Raw genomic sequence first — 19,566 nt, 5'->3', positions numbered from 1 at the left:
CAGTAAATGCAGGGAAAAATAAGATACAAACAAGAAACCAAACACGAAAAACCAAAATAAAATATAAACTAGTTTCACTGTCGGGTTCAAAATTCATGATACCAACTGGTTCACACTCGCTTTAAACTAACCACAGAAGATTGGTCTCTATCTTATGGTTGGACAATATAATCAATTCATCTTACTAATCAACTCATTTATCTGATCTTCACGGTTCCCAGAATCACCCCCAATCCTGAACGGCTTCTTCTTACCCTGCAACGCCTTCTCGGGCTTGTTCAGATTGAAAGGACACAAAAAGTTGCAAACTTCCTTGAAATGTGGGCCCACATTCGCAATCTCGTTTACAATGTCTTCGATACATATAATTTTGTGCTCACCAAGTGCCTGAAAAAACCATTAAGATGAATATTATATATATTTAAGAGAAATAGAAACAAAAGCTAGAAGTGTCGATTTCAATCGATTATCTTATTAATGGGTTAGTTTGGGTCATTTATAGGGGTGCAAACAAGCCGAGTTGCTCGCGAGTTACTCGAGATCGGTTCGTTAAAATTCTCGAACGAGCCGAGCTTAATCGAGCCCGAGCCCGAGCTTGAGCCTAAAAGTAAGCTCGTTTAATAAACGAGCCCGAGCTTCACTTATCGAGCTCGAGCCGGCTCGCCAGCCTAAACGAACCTGCCATTTATATAATTTTTTTAAAATATATATTTAATAATTATTTATTAATATTATTATAATTAGTAGTAGTTTTTTATATAATTGTTAAACTTTGATTTCCTTTTTTGCTTCATACACATGTTCTTAGAGCCGAGGGTCTCTCTGGAAGCCACCTCTTTATTCCTTTGGATAGAGGTACGGTGTGCCTACATCCCACCCTCCCCAGACCCTACCTATAGCTCTGCTGTCGGTGGGATTTTACTGGGTATGATTGATTGATTGATTGATTAATTAATATATATATAATGTTATAAAAAATAAATAAAAATAACTAAATAATATATATTATTTGATACAGAAAATTATAATAGAAAAAAATATATAAAAATAATTATATTATTTACAAAATAACTTATAAATGGTAAACGGGCCGAGCTCGAGCTCGAGATCTATGTAAATTAAACGAGCCGAGCTCAAGCCTGGTCAAACTTGGGCTCAGCTCTGCTCGTTTGCACCCTTAGTCATTTATAATGTTTTAACAGAAAAAAATAATAATGTTGTTGTAAATCCATATTGACAAACCAATAATTTATAATAATAAAAAAACATATATGTTTGACCGAATTTAGCTCAAGCCAATTTGTTTTGATGCACACATTAATTACACTTTTGACCCATGGCTGACCCACCCAACTTGCTCGTTTTAACACCTATAATAAAAGCATATAATATACCTGTTCAATGATATTATTATCTGTCAAAGGGTATAACTGCTTGTTAATTTTTGCCAACCCCTTCTTGTATATCAGCTCATTCACACTCTTGAGATTAGGATACCTTTAAATATAAAAAAAATTAATAAAAATTAATACGTTTTTTCATAAGAAACAAAATAAAGATATAAGCGTTGAAGACAAACTTTAAACAGTATTTGATGAAGCTAAAAGATTATGCATGGTCTTACCCGTAAGTGACATACGGTTCAACTTTTTGTAAGATGCTCAGTGTTCTTTCATTTGCCTTGACAAAAACACCGGTGAACATTCGCCTTAGTCTCAGAGAGTATAAAAGCTTTCTTGTTTGAGGATGCATGTCGCTTTTACTATTAACAAAAAGAGTAATGTAAGAAACAGAAAAAAAAAACAAAAAAGAAACAGAAAAAAATCAAATGTAACATACCCTTGTATACGTATAACAAAAAGAAGCTTTGATTGGGATAAATTAGATGATTTTATTGGTCGTTTTGCCCGATGTTTCATTTTGATAAGATCAGCCTCCTGAAAAAAATTAAAAAAAAAACTGCTAGTTCCATAGAAGATAATTTTTTTGGTACAAATAGGCGTCAAATAATGTTAGTTAACTTAATTAATCAAGGGTTAGTTCATTAATCACAAAATAGAATGTAGAATTACCCTGTCACGGTAATCTCTGATAAACTGTTCGGGCTTCTTGATAACAAAATTATCACTTTTTGATTTCTTGACCCGTTGTTCCAACTGCTCTTTTCTTCTAATTGCCCAGTCCTCATTGTTTTTTCTTTTCTTCAAAACAATCTCAGATACATAGTTAAGAGCCTGCGGTTCCTCATCAGCCATGACAGGATATTACCTAATGAAAGTCATAACAGTAAAAAAAAAGTTATTCATACTTACATTCGTCTACATATAAAGCGAATAACGATGTACCAAATCACTATAGCATCACATGTAAATTCTACCTCCTAATCACAAATACATATAAAAATTTAACTGTCAATGCATCTATCTATAGTTTAATCATAAGCAAAAACGATTACAAGTCTCACTATTATTAATTACAATGAGCTAAAGTCTTTCTCTCACCTCAACTAATGATGGTTAAACAATATATATAGTGAAAAAAACAAGCTAAGCTACACGAGATCCGACCAATAAAAAGCTCAAAACAAGCCGAGCTTTTTCGAGCTCGAGCCAAGCCCTAACCTCAAAAAAAGCTCGTTTAGTTATCAAGCCCTGTATTAGTAACAGGTTTAGAATTTAGGCTCGTAGAGCCTTTACGAGACTTGTGTATTTTTAAGTTTTATGTACTTCTACATATCAATTTCACACTACATAGCTGAGCTCGAGCAATTAAAAGCGTATATAAATAAACTGATAAATAACAAACGAGCCGAACCCAAGCTTGATAAAACGACTCACGAGCCGAGCTCAAGCTTTAGAAAAACAGTTCAAAATGAGCCGAGCTCTCATAAGTCAAAACGAGCCAGGGCAAGCTCGATTACACGCCTTATACCGCAAACGAGTAAATAAGCAACTGGAACTAAAAACAACAAAGAGCTGCTTGTTTATTGATTATTATCCTACTTACGCAAATAATCAGATGTTAAATCAAAAGTATAAAATCCTATTACGAAGGCTGCAAACAGTTCCTTCTAAATATTAGCTCACTTTTATAATTATAAAGATTTAGTTAACAAATCAATTCAACAACATTATAATCACTACCGATTCTATCTATAGATGCAGACGTATGTTACTTGGAAATTAGAGTTTCATAATATAACTTACGGCAAGGATTCGAGAGTTTGAAGATGAAGCTGCGAGAACTGGAACAAGAAGAAGAAGAAGAAGAATGAGAGAAGAGTTTATTAGGTTTTGTGTCTGCACACCCAAAATTGGGTACATTTTATAACTCGGCCCATTATTCGAATTCTTAGTTTAGATTTGAAGTACACAAAATTTTGGGTATGGATTATGGAACACGGTTTTGGTATGATCAGGTATTGAAAAATCGGGTATGACAATACCCTGGTCAGGTTTGGGTTCGTGTATGGGTATTGTCTCTAAAAACCATATTTTGTACACCAGGTTCGGGTTGGGTATTCTAAAACCAGGTATTTAAATTCCCTATTTCATGTGTTGAAAAAACCCTATTTTCAAGCTATTTTCCGAGTATAGATTGGGTTTTTAAAGGGTTGCACGTTTTTGCGGTATATATCGAGCATTTGAAAAACCAGTTTCAGGTGTTGGAAAACTCCGGTTCCGGTTTCCGGGTATTACTGGGTACAAATCGGGTCCGGTTCTGGGTACAAGTTTTGTTGCTGAAATGCATACCCTATCCGTACCCTATGGTAGGGTTGGGTACGAGTTTGGGTGGTAAAAACCTAGGGGACCGGGTTTTTTTCCAAGTCCAGTTCCAAGTTCATATTTTTTGTGCACCTCTAGTTTGGATTAATGACATAACACATTTCCTTTTTTTCTTTGAACGTCACTTTCATTGAAACAACAAACTAGTAAGAGGCTAGAGCCAAAAACTACAAAAACAAATTAAAAAGTTGAAACTACACCAATCATTCTAACGAAGAGATATAACGAATACCTATTTTTAATCCAAAGAAACTCTAACGACTTGATATTCTCCCTAATTTTAGTCTCTAGACTGAAGTAACTGTGCTTCCAAAAATAGCCTCATTTCTTGCCTTCCAAAATGCACCAGCAAGCCGTCAATATAATACCATGAAGCGATTTCTTCTTGTTGTTTTTACACAATGAAGCCGTTTTATGAAGTTCAAGAAGATCCCTGACCGAAAAGGCGAAAATAGGGGGTATGTGACACAAAGAGCTAATGAAGCTCCAAACTCGATTTGCGATTTGGCAAGTGAGTAAATTGTTTGCCGTTTATTGAAGATCATCACAAAGACCACACCCTATTGAGTCTACTTGTACGTTCCTGAAAATGGACCTGGCTGTCAAAGAAGCTGAGGATTTTTTTCATAATCAGTTTTATGTTGAGAACGGTATAAATCACTTGAACGTTGTGCATTAATTGTTTATAGAGATAATGCGGTGAGATCGTAAGTGGTTATATAACCATCAAATGTATAACACGTAAAGCAAAAGGTACAAGTGTATTATTATGTAGTTCTCGCAATTCTCGACATTCTTTTTTGTTCTCATTTAAATACTCACCGTGTATGCATGTATTACAATGAATCAAGCCTCAAGGAAGATCAGATCATATAATAATTAGGGGGGGTTATCATTTGGAACTGATTTTGAACACTGCATTGATCAAAATAGAAACTTTTGAGGGAAAGACTTCATACATTGAAAGACTTTTTTAAGTTTACATGGCATTACAACAATTTTATTTTGATTATGATTATTACTATCTTCTAAGTAATATCTATCTTCGTAAGCGTCTTGAGCATCGACAATCAACCATATCAACTCTAATAAATACATCAGTACCGTAACAATAGAATGTTCTAAAACTAATACATTCCCAGAATATATCGGTCCACAACTCGTAACCATGACCGAGTGTCGGTTACAAATATTCTTCAAAAGGAAAATAATATTATATTTGATATCTCCAAAAAAATGCTTATACTAAAGCTAATCAAAAAATTTCTTCATGATATCTGACTCATACCCGAGCCCATTTTGCGGTTTACTTCTTATCATCGGTCTGACTCTCATCCCGTGTGCGTCTTGTTCAACTGCAGGGCTGGTTACTTGCTTTTTTTTGTCATCTTCTTTTTTCTCTGAAACTTTCATGTTTCTTTAGTTTTTGGATTCTGTTACCATCTCCTTGACGGTTTTTTCCAAGCTGTCTAATCTCTCTTTTACCTCCAATAAATGCGGATTAGATTTTAGTACTTCGTCTTCGGTTGCCTTCAACTTCTTGGCTTCTTCAATACGTCTCTTTTCCAGTTCCTGCAATATTTTTTTTATGGGCGGATAAATGAATAACCAAGAAATAAGTGGAAGATTATTAAAGTATAACGAGGAGAGTTTAGTTACCGCATCCATTTTTTTCATTTCGTGACGAGCATATTGAGCAACCAAATAGACGGCTGTCACAAGAAAAAACTAGCCATTAGATGTGCAAAAAGTTTTATATATATATATAAATTGTTAAAAAAAATACCGTTTTTTAACTGAAAATTTAAAACAAAAAAAAAACTTTGGAAACGGCTTCTACATGTGTTTATATGTAAAAAGCTCAATAAAGATTATGTAAAAATGTGTTTTTTACATGAAAAATGAATTTTTTAGTATTTGAAGAGTTCCCCGGTTCCCCACTTTTATTGAGTTCCCTCTTGAACCTGTTCCTATATATATATATTATCAATAACTAGTGTCAGGTATGATTACAATATTTATCTAATTTTAATCATAATCTAACTTTCTGAAGTAAAAGATTCACAAGGTTTTACAATTTAAAAAATACTCATTGGATGAGTTTTGACTTGAAAGCTTATATATGTATGTGTGTATGTGTAGAGAGAGATATATACCGAGTGAAGGCAAGCAAACAAAGAAGAGCTGAACCAGATGAAAATCAAGCCTGTGAATCAGACACTAAAAAGTGTGAATAAAACCACTACATTACATGTGCAACAAATTCATAAGACCAGGTCAACAAATAGCATATGCTTTGATCAGTTGATGATTGTCATTCTACTTTGTATAGCAAGAATTTATATAGAGCATCCATAATTTTGTCTGCAGTAATTTTACATTTTTAATGGCGCAGGTATTTGGTTCATGATAAATCTTGTAGATTGTTCAAACCATGTGTAAGGTATGAGCTTTTAAATCATAAATCTTGCTTATATTTAGTCTCATAAGTGACTGATAATAAATACCAAGAAACTAACACAGAAAGTAACACCAGTTGCATAACAGAAGCTGTCTAGTGATTAGCCGGTTTCATTAACTGAAATATAGTGAGAAAAAATAACTAAATAGAGAACCTCTCAAGCATTTGCTTATCTAATCAACAGCTACAAGACAAATGATCGAAAAAAACATAACTCATATGCAATCTACAAACACAATACACAAGTGATCGAAAAAAACGAGTGCCACAAAGTGAAGAAAAATGTGGCACGCGTTGTTAGTTTTTGATTGCATGCAAGGTGCCTGATAAAATGGCTAAACTAGATTCATATCACAACTTGGCCAAGAACTCAATTACTGCCTAAAAGTTAAAAAAACGAACAAAAATGATACCCGAATTTCTTCTTCTTAGGCGGAGTGGTGAACAGAATCTTGGCAGCAGTCATGAAATCAAGCTTATCCAGGTCTCGATACGAGTCATGATGAGTTAAACTATCACTCTTTTCTCCATTATTATTCGGTTCAACGATAGGTTTTTTATCGGTAGATAAACATTTACCTCCTGGTTGCCTAAATCTTCCCAATGTCACTATCCCTATTCTCCTGCCAACCCTTCGCAGCATCATTTCAACAGCAGAAGATAAAGATAGATCGAACCAAAAGATTCAAAACTTCCTCCATACATTAACTCGTTTGTGCCTTAATTAGTGACGCCATCAACATAAATAAGCAACTTGTATTTTCCTGCAAACAACAAATTAAGTTATTTGAGTACTGCTATACATTGGTTGATTGGACTGTATACTAACCGAACGTTCAACAAACTCTTCGTGAACTTTTAAGCGGAAAGTTTGTTTACGCTTGTTCGTTTAATAAACGAACGAACATGAAAACGGAAATTCCGATTTCGTTCGATTAACAAAATGAACGAACACGAACATATGCCATGTGAACGCTTGATAATGTTCGCGTTTACGTCCTTTTTTGTTCATTAAAGGTTTTTAATACTTTTTAAAGACTATTCTAATCTTATCACATAAACTCATGCAAAATTATTAACTATAAAACAAATATAAATCAAAAATATATACGAGTATTACATGATTAACTAAAATGTAAAATTAACATATGAATATGAGCATTAAACTAAAAAAACACCAACACCACTTGGTACTCGGTAGCAGGACCGAACCGTTGACACCAGCCACTCTCGATTAGCTAAATCAAATAAAATATCGTTTGCGTTTGTGAACCGTTCCCGAAAAGTTAATTTCCTTTCAAAATGAACACGAACAAGTATGCATGTAAACGGACCGAACCTTCGGTGAACTGTTCGTGAGCCGTTCATCACAAAGTTCGTTTATTTAATAAACGATCGAACATGAACACATGTTTCATTCGTTCGTTAGTTCATTTATGTTCGTAAACGTCCGTTTGTGTTCAATTATTTATGTTTCGTTTACATATTAATAGAAAATAGTTAAAATATTATATGGACAACTACTGTCCACAAGAAAATTTCGTTCGGTTAGCTGTTGGTGAACCGTTCGGTTATCCGATAAAAGTTTAACGGACGAACATGAACAAATTACAGCACTAGTACATATAATACGGCAACTGAAGGTGTTATTTATTAAGCAAATGTTAAAGCTACGTAGAATGCGAATTAAAAGATTAAAAACTTGAAACCCTAGCTTACAGGTATCCATTAGAAACGTGAATGAATGAGGTAAATGCTAATAAGTAGTAACCTGATGAGTTTGAACAAATTAATGGAAACGGATCGTGTCTGGTAATAATCGGAAAGTGATGAAGAAGACGATTCTGTGAACAAAACCTAATTATTTCCCTTAATTCACACTCGTTTTGACTTCCGAGAGTCTCTGAGCTTGAACTCCTGCTCTTTTCTAGATCTCGAGCTCGCTTATGAGTCATTTTTTTGAGCATGGACCGAGACTCGGCTTGATTATTATTTATTAATTAATTTATATATGTTTTTTTTAATTATTTTTATATGTTTTGAAAGGAAAACCTTGAACAAGTGTAAGTTGGCTCGAGCTCGTCTAGTACTTTAAATGAGTCAAAGCTCAACTCAAGGTTAACACTGCCGGTTTGAAGGAGGGTATGGTGGTTGACGATTGCCTGCTTGATCATCTAGTAGGGCTGATTTTTCTAAAAAAAATTGTGTATATTTTTATGCAAAAAAATATGTATTTTAATTGTTTAAAGTCAATTACTCAACTCATTTAAGCATGTTTTCATTAAAAAAAACATACAAAAAAATTGTCCAACTCAAATTACAACCAAATAAGTTCATTTAAAAACTTAATTGTTAAAAACCGTTACTTAAGGCCCAAAATTTGTTTAACCTTTAGCCCTAAAATTTTTTAACGATTCTCGGAAACGCCCTGAAGCTTTATTGTGTAATGTGAAAGTAATAAATAGAAGTTCAAAATAGATCAATTTTAAAAGTACCTAAGGCTCGAGCTCGAAAAGCTCGGTTGTTTTGAGCTTTTTAACAATCGAATCTTAAGTAGTTCGTAAGTAACTCGGCTCGTTGACAACCCTGGTTCACATTCTACATTCTAAACATGGTAATTATCTTTACTATTTACTAAACTTTGATATAACCATCTTGACCTTCAGGGCAAAACAACTGTATAATTTAATAATGAAGGACAGGTTAAAAGTCAAACAAATGTCACAACTACTACGCATAAAAGATTTCACCATATAAAATTTAAGGGGATTAGGTCTAACAGAACAAGACTTATAGTAACTTAGTAAGTATTTTTTGAAAGCTTAGAATCTTCAAAGACAGTGTGAATTTTCAATCATGTTTTTTAAATCTAAATATACTATTAAAGCAATAAACTTTATGTCAAAATTCCCTCTTTCTATTGGTTGTTCACTAAGTTTCCATGTATATCAATAGCTTCTTCATTTTTCATCTTTTTTTTGTTCACTAGGTTTCCATGTATATCAATAGCTTCTCTATTTCTCCATTTTTCACCTTAATTAATTAAATCAATAATAAATTAAAATAAGATTAATCAATGCTCTTAAAGTATTCTCTTCCATCTTTCATTTAATGTTTAATTTTGAATTTGAATTTTGAATCTTTTTTAATTATGTTTCTACTTAATAATTATAATTAACAATTAATTACGATTTATTTATTATGTATATTATAAGTATAAATATGTTTTGAAACTAATTTTATGTTATTATTTTTAATTGATGATTGATTTTATTCACACTCTTTGTTTCTTCTCAGCAGGTTTAATAGTTTTTAGATAATATATAATATATAATTTAGATAATTAATATATATTTCATCAATATGATTCAATATAGAGAGAATATGAATTTAACTTTAGTATAATTGGTTCTACTATTATATTTAAAAAAATTTATAAAATTGACCGGTTTGTACCATTATCGTAAAATTTAGGAAAAAATCACCCCTTTGGTTAAGGAAATTGTATAATTACGAAATTTCTAAATTTGAATTAATTATTGTAGCTTGTTTGATTATTTGATTAAGTATATGATTTAACCTCATTAATTTTTACTATAATTACGGATGATCAGTCAATCGGTTAACTAATCATTATTTTACATAAATTTTACATAAATATAAAATTAAAACTAATAAATTTGACGTAAAAATAAAATTGCAACCAAATATATTAATATTAATTACAATATTTAAATTATTAATGGCTCAATTGATTAAGGAATTTATTAACCATCCTTAAGATTTACTATAAATACAAATGTTGACCTGTTTACTGATTCTAAATTTCTCAATTATTGATTTAAATATATGGTGCTAATTTTAAATATTCTAATTGATTATATTGGATTTGATAATTAGTGTTCTATTAATTGCATTAAAAATGTGTTAATGTTAATAAATAAAAACAAAATTAGTAATTTCTTTTTTCACACCTTATATGAATTACATATATAATTAAATGTTGATTATTTTTATAACTTTCAATCATATGATTAAGTACTTCATTATATAAAAATTTATTGTAATTTTATATATTATAGACATTGTTATTTTATAAATTACATATATACGGTGTTATAATTGATGATTAATTATATTTTTGTAAATAAATAAATTACTAATTTATATTTTTACATTAATAAGTTTATTTCCGTTTGTTTAAATATAGTCAACATTTAAATTTATATTAAATAATATTATATTTATAATAATCTAAATTTGGAACATTACATTTTAGTAAATTCAAAATTTGAAAATCCTGTAATCCTAATTCTTTACTTATCGTTCTTACTTTAAGTTTTTTTAATTTTTTTGAAATTCCCTAATTATTTGTTTCTAATCAATTCCCTGTATACCTTCCTTTTATGATTTAGTCAACCATAATTCAATCCGTTTAAATAGTTAAGTTTCATACGGTAATTCTTACACCTTCAAACTCTCTTTAGCAAACACCATTAGCTTTGTGTCTAAGGTTTTTATTTTGTGTTGTTTTTATATCGTCCATTTTTATATTCTTTTTTTGGTTTAAAAGTGTTATTGTTCTTAAATGATTTTTTTGTTTTTTTTTTTGAATTTTTCACCTCTAGAAAGAAGATCTCAATTTTTGAATTAGTAATTTATATTACTACATTAATAAGTTTAATTCCGTATTTAAATATAGCATAGATTTAAATATAGTATATATTTAATTCGTATTTAAATATAGTCTAGATTTAAATATAGTATATATTTAATTTATGAACATTACATTTTAGTAATTGAAATTTTAAAAAATAATTAATCCTAATTCCCTAATTTTCGTCCTTATTTTAAGTTAATTGAGTTTCCATAATTTTTTGTTTCTAATTACAATAGGAAATTCATGTATAAATACCTAACATTCATACGGTAATTCTTACACTAACAAATCCCTAGCCATTTTAATCTCTCTCTATCTCTCTCGGCTTATTCCTCAACCGTCTCCTATATTCCGGTAATGTCCAATTTTGTTATACGTTTTTCCGGTAATGTTCTATTGTTTTCGGTAAGATTTACGATAATGTTTTATATTTATTTTAATTGCTATATAATTTTTTTATAATCTCTTTAGGTTGTAAATCAAAATCCAATATTGAATTAATATGTTGAAGTTATTACGGTTTTCCGGTAGCGTTTTATATTTATTTTAATTTTTATATTACTTTGTTATAATATCTTTAGATTCTATATCAAAATCCAAGATTAAACTGATAATTTTCCATTTTTGTTTGTATTTATATTAATATTTATATGATTTTTTTTATAATCTTTTTAGGTTATATATCAAAATCGAAGATTCAATGGAGGTCTTCACTATTTCGTTTTTCCGGTAACGCGATTCAAATTTTCCGGTTGTAAGTTATAACATCAATTTTACATTTTTTCACATGATTCAAATCTTCCATAATTTGTAATATATTTATCATGTGATATTAATATTAATATATAATTTTATCATTTCAGGTTATTGTCCCCATCTTGGTATAGCTAATTTCATGGATTGAGAATTGTTTGATAAGATGTCATTTGTTTTTGTTTAATATTTATTTATATTTATGTTAGTATTCATGTATTTATTTATTTTTCACAATTTATGTAATTTAATTGATTATTATATAATCACGAAATGAAATTTAGTTGATTATTCTATAATACATTAAATTATCTATAGTAAGATAATTAATCTTATATTGTTGTTAGTCAAAATCCAATTATATTGAATATGTTTAAATAACATTTACATATTTGATTATATTGTATAGGTTTAAATAACAACAATTTGAATAAATTAACGATTTGACTCAATTTAACCATTTATATTGAATAGGTTTAAATAAAAGTTACATATTTAAACATAATTCTCATTCCTAATTTGACTAATTTTTTCAACCCTTTTTATTTTTTCGAGTACCATCCATAAATATAAACTCATTTCATAATTATTCAATATTCATGCATTAAATAAAAAAAATATTAGTTTCTTCTAAATATTTAAAGTTATTGTGAATTTAATGTCAATTTCAACTAAATTCCTTAAGTGAATAATAAAAATTATTTATTTGAACCATTTTGAAATTCGAATTATTGACCACTTACAGAAATAGATTATATGGTTAATAATCCGGTGCTCACGTACATTATAAAATCTTTAATACATTTGACCAATTTAATATGTCTTTATTATAATTTTTTAATTACCGTGTTTTAATTAAGGTAACCAGTAAATTATTATTATTAATTAATTAATGTATTTACGTTTTTATAACGATTCTTATAATACGTGTTTTAGTTAGGTTAGGTGATATGATGTTTTAAGCACAATTAATTACAATATAATTAAATTTGATACGTTTAAATCTACACCATATTTCAAGCTAGAACATAAAATTAGTAATGTACAAGAATAAGTTAGTAATTGATATTTATTACCATTAGTATAATTAATTATATCAATTAAACGAATTTTGGTAACTGGTATGAATTGTCAATTCTCATACGTCTAAAATTAGACCCAGTTAACAATAACATAAATAATTAAGTCTAGAATATAACTCTGTTTAGCTTTATAAAAAAATAATGTATACTAATTATGCCTATATATTAAAATAAATTTTACTAGAGACGGGATATGAAATTGAAAAATTTTAATTGAGTCAACTAATTAAAAATAAATGTATAAACTAACTTCAAAGGATGTTTATTATACGGGATATGATACAATTAATTAAGCCTATGTATATACTATATTTCTTTATTAAAATGATGTTTACTAAATAAGGGATAATTTACTTTATAATAAATCATTTAATAGTTTTCTTAATTTACTTTATGATAGTCATTTATCAAAATTAATTACTTTCTATAATAAAAATGCTGAGACTAACTTTTCTAATATCATTAAATATCCCAAAATTCAAAATCATTTGAATAACCGGATTAAAATCACATTCAATTACCAAAACCACATAATTCAATTTACCATAATTATGCAAAATCATCAGTTTATGAATTAATTGTAATTAAAATCTTTAATTATTCTCTATATAAATGGGAAAATGTGTTTGACTTTTTTTATTTTAAATAAATTAAGAGATTCAGTTTCACAACATTTGATACCAAGCCTAATAACATATTTTCATATTTAATTTATTTATTATGTTTACTTAAATTTATATCATTGACTTTTGTATGAATTATTAAAAGTTTTTTTGAGGCAGTTTTATCGTGATGACGCCCCATGTTGAGGTATAATGGTTAGGAGGAATAATACTATTATACAATAGTAAGCTTCAATTACTACTAAATATTTAAGAACCACTAAAAATTATTTTATTTACCATTTGTATGTATTAAAAAATGAATACATTATTAGTATCTTACTAATGGAAAATAAGATATCAAAAGGCTATATAAACTATCATCTCATTCTCAATCTCTAATCGGGTGTTAGGTAAAAACCTCAATTTATTTGGTGTTTGTTGTATAAGGTTTTTTACTTTATTTATCGAAAGCTTTATAAACTATTTTTTATTATAATTACATATCAGGAGATTGACAGTGGAATTTGAATGCAAGATAATTTCTTATTTTATATTCATTAATTGCATAGTTAATTTAATTTTGACCTTTAAATTGATTAATTACAAATTAAAGTGTAAACCTTATATACAAGGAAATATTTAGGGAGTTGTAGATACTAAATTTATGATACTTTTGTTAAATAAATAGTTAAATTGTATAGAATTTTCTTCATGTTTATTTTAAATTACACTTCAAGTAGTTCTTCCTACACCTTGTAAAAGCACAAGGTACTTAAACTATCAAAAAAACACGAGGCTCACAATTAGATGTCAATCCTTACATGTTGAAGAGATAAAATAATTTGTGAATTGACTATTGGATATAGGTGAAGGGAATGTTGGGGGGGGGGGGGGGGTTCAAATGACGACAGATGAATGTACAAATTTCGATGATCTTCTAATTAACAATTCATTATATCCAATATCTGATTTAATAGACTTTGTCTATCCTTCGAATTTAGACAAGTTCTATTAACTTACTTTTGAGGACGGGAAATATTGTCGTTTGAAATTATATGTGTTTATTAGACGATTTCTATATTTCCACCCGTGACGCCCACGGGACAATAACCTAGTATAAAATGTTTATCATGAACCAAGTAAGATGGTTTACTTATAATGAAAGACATAATTTACCATAATTTGCTTAACTTATGTTGACTATAGGCAGTCTAACACAATAACAAAATTACAAAGAATTTAAGTGAGAACATTGGAATATCAAGACCACGTGGTGTCATAAAATCAAAGTGCAAAAGCAACATGTCATGTATCATCATGTATAAGCAGTGAAACACAACAACCATTCACCACAATGTGTCATACTCAAAATGTAATGTATAACAAAACCATATACAAATAAGTACAAATTAAACAATAGTTAGTTTGGGCATCAACATTTTAGTTCGACCAGTTTAAACAAAAAATAAATCGAACCACTAGCTATATTTGTGAAAGCCGTTATATCTAAAAATATTGAACATACATGAAAAGTTAACTGCTAATGGGCCAAAATCGTCAATACGTCAAACTACATGTTGGACCAAAACGGCCAAATTGACAAACTTAAGACACACGGGCCTATAGATCCATACAGGTCGTATGACATGCTAACAAATCATATATACGAAGATCAACCACTATTGGTTTTAAAGATTTTAAAGATAAAGCAAGAAAGAAACATATAGTATAAATGCATGAAACACATTTAATCGTTACCAAATTGAAATGTGAAGTGTAAATGTGTCGCACCTTTATATCCAATACAAGAACCAAAAGAAAAGAAAATCAACATAATTTAAGGGCGGATGTCGGATGATAATGTACATTAGAGGGACCAAATTGTACTGTTCTTGTCTTGTTTTTTTTGTTATATATTTATCATTTAATTATTATTATTTTTTTTAAAAACAAGCTAAAAATGAAAATAGTTTCATTCCTACATATTGTACAACTCTTCAAACAATTTTTTTTATCTATCATCAACGAAAGTTTGGTCATGAGTCATGTTGATACGATTCATTTATTTTTAATGAGCTGCAGTTTGAGCTCGATATCGGCTATAAAACGCTCAAGTTATTTGTGGTTTGGCTAGACGACTCGCTTGTTTTTGTAAGTTTTAATGAAGGGATAATATGATATAGACACGCTACCCCGAATTAATCCCACACCCTCTATCAAACGGCCATTTGATGATTAGTCAAACGAACGGTACATGTTAAGATGTCAAATCATAGCCCCCTCTACTTTTCAAATGATGGTTTAACAATCAAACGAGCGACTTCACCCCTACTCTAAATACTACTCTAAATAAGCTCATTTACAAACAAGTCAATTCCGAAACTATGCCTTGGTTATTTAAAGTTTATTTTTTTTAACAAATTTTATCAAGAAAGATAGCAAAAGAAACCTAATCAGTAATCAAAGATCATCGAAATACACTATTATTATTATTATTCAAGCTCCACCCTGCATTGATTAGCATCACACTTCTCCACCACACATAATCATCGGCCTCTTACTTTCTGATTAATAAATACATTTAATTTATTACTTTATAATATCTTCAAACATCTTTTAAAAGAATACACTTTTTAAGTTTTTATTGTGTTCACTAAATTATCAATAATAAAATTATTTTACCTTATAATTAAAAAATCACCCATTAAATATTTATCATCTAAATATTAAAATACGTTACAAAATGTGAATTTTAGTTCTAGCTTAATTTTGCAAATTTACTAGCCTAGAAAAAAACTAGGGGTGCAAACAAGTCAAGACGTCTAAGATCGGGTCAATAAAAAAACTCAAATTGAGCCGAGCTTTGTCAAGCATGAGTTGAGTCCAAGCCTCAAATAAAAATCGCTAAGTTATCGACCACGATCTCATGCATTGTATGTGAAGACTGTTTAGACTTGTCGAGCCTTAATGAGCCTTGTGTACTCTAGGTTTGAACTCTTTCAGACTCCTGTTAATTTTTACATTGCATAGTTGAGCTCGAGCTGAATTTTGGCTCGTTAGGGTACTGCACACGAGCCCAAGCCGAACTTAGGCTCATTATGGTTTGTCAAAATATATAAAATAATTTAGAACGTATATAAAGTAAAAATATACAGATGAGCCGAGTCTAAGCCAAACTTAAAAACACAACTCAAAAGCCGAGCTCGAGCTTAAAAGCACGACTCAGAGCCCAACTCAAGCTATATTAAAATTGCTCGAAACAAGTTAAGCTCAAGCTCAAACTCTTATAAGCTAAAACAAGTCGAGCTCAAGCCTAGTTAAGATTGGGGCTCAACTTGTCTTGTTTACACCCCGAGATAAACCCCATATTCATGCATTATTAATTAATATTGTTTCTAAAATTATCACGAGTCATCTCGCTAAGTGGTAGCCCAGTTGCTTCTCTTAGAAGATGTCGTCGGTTCAAGCCTCAATGTCTACATCAAGGTAGGCAATTTGCGAGAGATTTGCAAGACATACATGAAACGTCAAATAACCAGAGACGACTGAATCTCGTAAAAAGTCGATTAGGAAAAAACGTTGTTAAAAAAATAAATATAATTTAAAATTATCGTATTTATGAATAGATTCTTTTAATTTTACTACATACATATATAAAAGAGTGACGGTGGCCCGCCAAAAAGCAGAGGATGCTATACTTAATACTCATATATCTTACCGGAGACACCAACTTCCATCGATTCTTTTCTCTCCGGCATATTAATATTAATATCATTTCCAACATTTGCATTCAAATCCAACCAATGCATTTCATATTTTCAAAACATTAATCAGTTGCAACTGAAAAATATTGTGTAGAGGAAACTCGACAAAATGCCGAAAGGAAGGATCGGTGCCCGTATACCTCAATGTATACGATCTCACCTCCGCTAACAGCTACGCGTATTGGCTCGGTCTCGGTGTATACCACTCCGGCGTACAAGGTTTGATTGTTTTATATTATTATATACATAGTCTGACATCTAATTCCACACTGTTTCAAACATGTTGAATATTGTTTTAAAATAGTCATCAGAATATTGTTCAAACAGTTGTTCTGACTTCTGAGTTCCGACCAATAATTATTAAAGTTTGACTTCCAGTGATTAAAATGGTCGTCTGAATAACAATAATTTTTAAAGTTTGACCTTTTCTTGGTTAAAATGATTGTCTGAGTGTTTTGTGGATGACAATTTAATCATGTGATATCATATGGGGTGGTGTACCTTTAGCATGAGCAATAAAATAACTTCGGACTTGTTATATTTTATTTTTTGAAATTTAGTTTTCGTGATATTAGATAGAGGTTGGACGACCGTTTTGACGAAAAGTTTGATAGTCTATGGTTAGAACTGTCGTCTGAATATTGTTCAAATGGTTAACCTAAGTTTCTAACCAATAATTTTTTTATAGTTTGACTTCCAGTTATTAGAACGGCCGTCTGGATATTGTTCAATCAGCTGTTCTGAAGTCTGACCAATAATTTTTAAAGTTTGGCATTTCTTGGTCAAAACGACTGTCCGAGTGTGATATCAGATGGGGTGGTGTACCTTTAGCACGACCGATAAATACTTCGAACTTATTTTATTTATTTTTTGTTTAAACTTTTTTTTTAAATTTTGTTTTCGTGATATTAGTTCATGGAGTTGAGTACGCGTTCGGGTGTCATGAACAAGATACGACAGGAATTTTCGAGGGAGAACCGAAGCAATGCGAAGGTTTTACGTTCAGGAAGCAGATCCTGATCGGATGGACGGAAAAGACACTAAGAGAGGTAAGAACAATTATGGAAGATTTAGCTGATGATTACAAAGGAGTTTCATATAATCTCATCACCAAAAACTGCAATCACTTTTGCAATGATGTATGCATTAGACTCACCCGTAAATCGATCCCTAGTTGGATCAATCGCCTCGCTAGAATAGGTATGCAGTAAGTGTAAGATTAAGAAAGACTGAATTGATTATTACTCCATCCGTCCCATTAAAAGTGTCCACATTTCGTTTTTTATTTATCCCGTTACAACTGTCTACTTTTAAAATTTATTAGCCAATTTTTAAGTTTATCCTTAAACACACACAACTAACATTAATAAACAATATTTATGGACCCAATTTCCAAAGGTATTACTGTCATTTGGTAAGCATAAAAAACAATAATTTAATCTACCTTAAATTTTGTGTTTTTTATCAAACTCAGACACTTTAACCGGGGCGGAGGGATTACTAAATTATTATTCAATATATACAAGCCTAATAAGTCTATGGGCCCTAATCTGTTTTTTGTGACATTGTGACATGTTACAGGTTTTATGTGCAATTGCATAATTCCCGCAAGTACAAGTACAAGTACAACTAAAATTGGAATTGAAGATAACAAAGTGCATAACGAAGGCGAAACAAGGAAGCTAAGGAGTATGTCGACTTCGACTTGTAGTTTTTCACCTGAAGAAACACTAAGTGAACCCTGGACAGATTATAGATAATCTGGGGGTTAAGTAATGTTTCCCACGGGAATGAGGTCCAGCAGAGAGTTGTTCTTCAGGGGACCTGCAAAACAGACACCGTAAGCTCGTCACTGAGAAGGGGGGGGGGTTCCTCCTTGTGACCACCCTCCGGCGTGAGAATCAGACTAGATTGCTCTGAATATAAGTGTATATTAAAAGATTGCTAGATAAGATTGAGATATCAGATGATGTCTGTAACATCCTAAAATTTTTATAATGATAAATAAAAGAAAGTTATGTTTAGTGATTTCACGTTTTAGTTATTTAATGTCGAGTAAGGAACGGGTCATGGGCTTAGATTACGTAAGATGGGTTAAATGAGAATGGGCCTTGGGCCCGTGGGCTCGAGAGTTACTACCACAAGACCCTACCTCCCATTTTTCACTAACTTCCTTCCACTCCCACACCCAAACACTCTCAATTCTAGAGAGAGAAACTAGAGAGAGAAAGTTCTCAAATCACAAATCCGAGTCCACAATCTTGTTCCTAATCGTTTTTGGTAAGTCCCTCTCGAAAATCATCCGTTTTCATAACCATTTTCGGCCTCAAATCGAGCAAAAACTCCCATTTTCGTAACTTGAGTTTTCGGGTCAAAAACCGTCTTGTTTTGGTGTCAAAATGCAACTTTTGATGTTTAAAATCACTGGGAATCGATAGCCCTTTCAATCCCGAACA

General features: G+C 30.6%; 2 protein-coding genes and 1 pseudogene across 3 annotated transcripts; 1 reads left to right on the top strand and 2 right to left on the bottom strand.

Moving 5' to 3' along the window:
- Nucleotides 1–36: 36 nt before the first annotated feature.
- On the bottom strand, nucleotides 37–2,424 carry LOC143548589 (large ribosomal subunit protein uL30z-like). The gene is made up of 5 exons (XM_077039706.1): nucleotides 2,073–2,424; nucleotides 1,840–1,937; nucleotides 1,625–1,762; nucleotides 1,395–1,497; nucleotides 37–387 (listed from the first exon to the last, which is right to left on the bottom strand). The coding sequence occupies exons 1-5, from the start codon at nucleotides 2,253–2,255 to the stop codon at nucleotides 172–174; spliced, it is 738 nt and encodes a 245-aa protein (XP_076895821.1). The 5' UTR covers nucleotides 2,256–2,424; the 3' UTR covers nucleotides 37–171.
- A 2,715-nt stretch (nucleotides 2,425–5,139) lies between these two features.
- LOC143548570 (uncharacterized) lies at nucleotides 5,140–8,141 on the bottom strand. The gene is made up of 5 exons (XM_077039687.1): nucleotides 8,018–8,141; nucleotides 6,660–7,010; nucleotides 5,942–5,991; nucleotides 5,445–5,497; nucleotides 5,140–5,357 (listed from the first exon to the last, which is right to left on the bottom strand). The coding sequence occupies exons 2-5, from the start codon at nucleotides 6,890–6,892 to the stop codon at nucleotides 5,205–5,207; spliced, it is 489 nt and encodes a 162-aa protein (XP_076895802.1). The 5' UTR covers nucleotides 6,893–7,010; nucleotides 8,018–8,141; the 3' UTR covers nucleotides 5,140–5,204.
- A 9,058-nt stretch (nucleotides 8,142–17,199) lies between these two features.
- LOC143548581 (deSI-like protein At4g17486 pseudogene) lies at nucleotides 17,200–18,870 on the top strand (annotated as a pseudogene). Its single transcript, XR_013137980.1, has 3 exons — nucleotides 17,200–17,329; nucleotides 18,023–18,310; nucleotides 18,692–18,870. The product of XR_013137980.1 is annotated as a deSI-like protein At4g17486 pseudogene (transcript).
- Nucleotides 18,871–19,566: the final 696 nt, after the last annotated feature.

Source organism: Bidens hawaiensis, unplaced genomic scaffold (assembly GCF_021521415.1).
Source record: "Bidens hawaiensis isolate Kalapana, Puna unplaced genomic scaffold, B.hawaiensis_p1.1 tig00015201_1, whole genome shotgun sequence".
NCBI classification, from domain to species: Eukaryota; Viridiplantae; Streptophyta; class Magnoliopsida; order Asterales; family Asteraceae; genus Bidens; species Bidens hawaiensis.
Note: the sequence above shows the minus strand (reverse complement) of the source record. Positions and strands in the feature narration are given on the sequence as shown.

What these genes read in the sequence shown, in the direction of transcription:
- LOC143548589 (XM_077039706.1), bottom strand. Translation starts at nt 2,255, where the DNA reads ATGGCTGATGAGGAACCGCAGGCTCTTAACTATGTATCTGAGATTGTT. An exon ending in TCAGAGATTACCGTGACAGG is followed by an intron (nt 1,938 to 2,072) that starts GTAATTCTACAT and finishes AATTTTTTTCAG; the next exon opens with GAGGCTGATCTTATCAAAAT. An exon ending in GAACCGTATGTCACTTACGG is followed by an intron (nt 1,498 to 1,624) that starts GTAAGACCATGC and finishes TTATATTTAAAG; the next exon opens with GTATCCTAATCTCAAGAGTG.
- LOC143548570 (XM_077039687.1), bottom strand. Translation starts at nt 6,892, where the DNA reads ATGATGCTGCGAAGGGTTGGCAGGAGAATAGGGATAGTGACATTGGGA. An exon ending in CCTAAGAAGAAGAAATTCGG is followed by an intron (nt 5,992 to 6,659) that starts GTATCATTTTTG and finishes TCTGATTCACAG; the next exon opens with GCTTGATTTTCATCTGGTTC. An exon ending in AAATGAAAAAAATGGATGCG is followed by an intron (nt 5,358 to 5,444) that starts GTAACTAAACTC and finishes AAAATATTGCAG; the next exon opens with GAACTGGAAAAGAGACGTAT.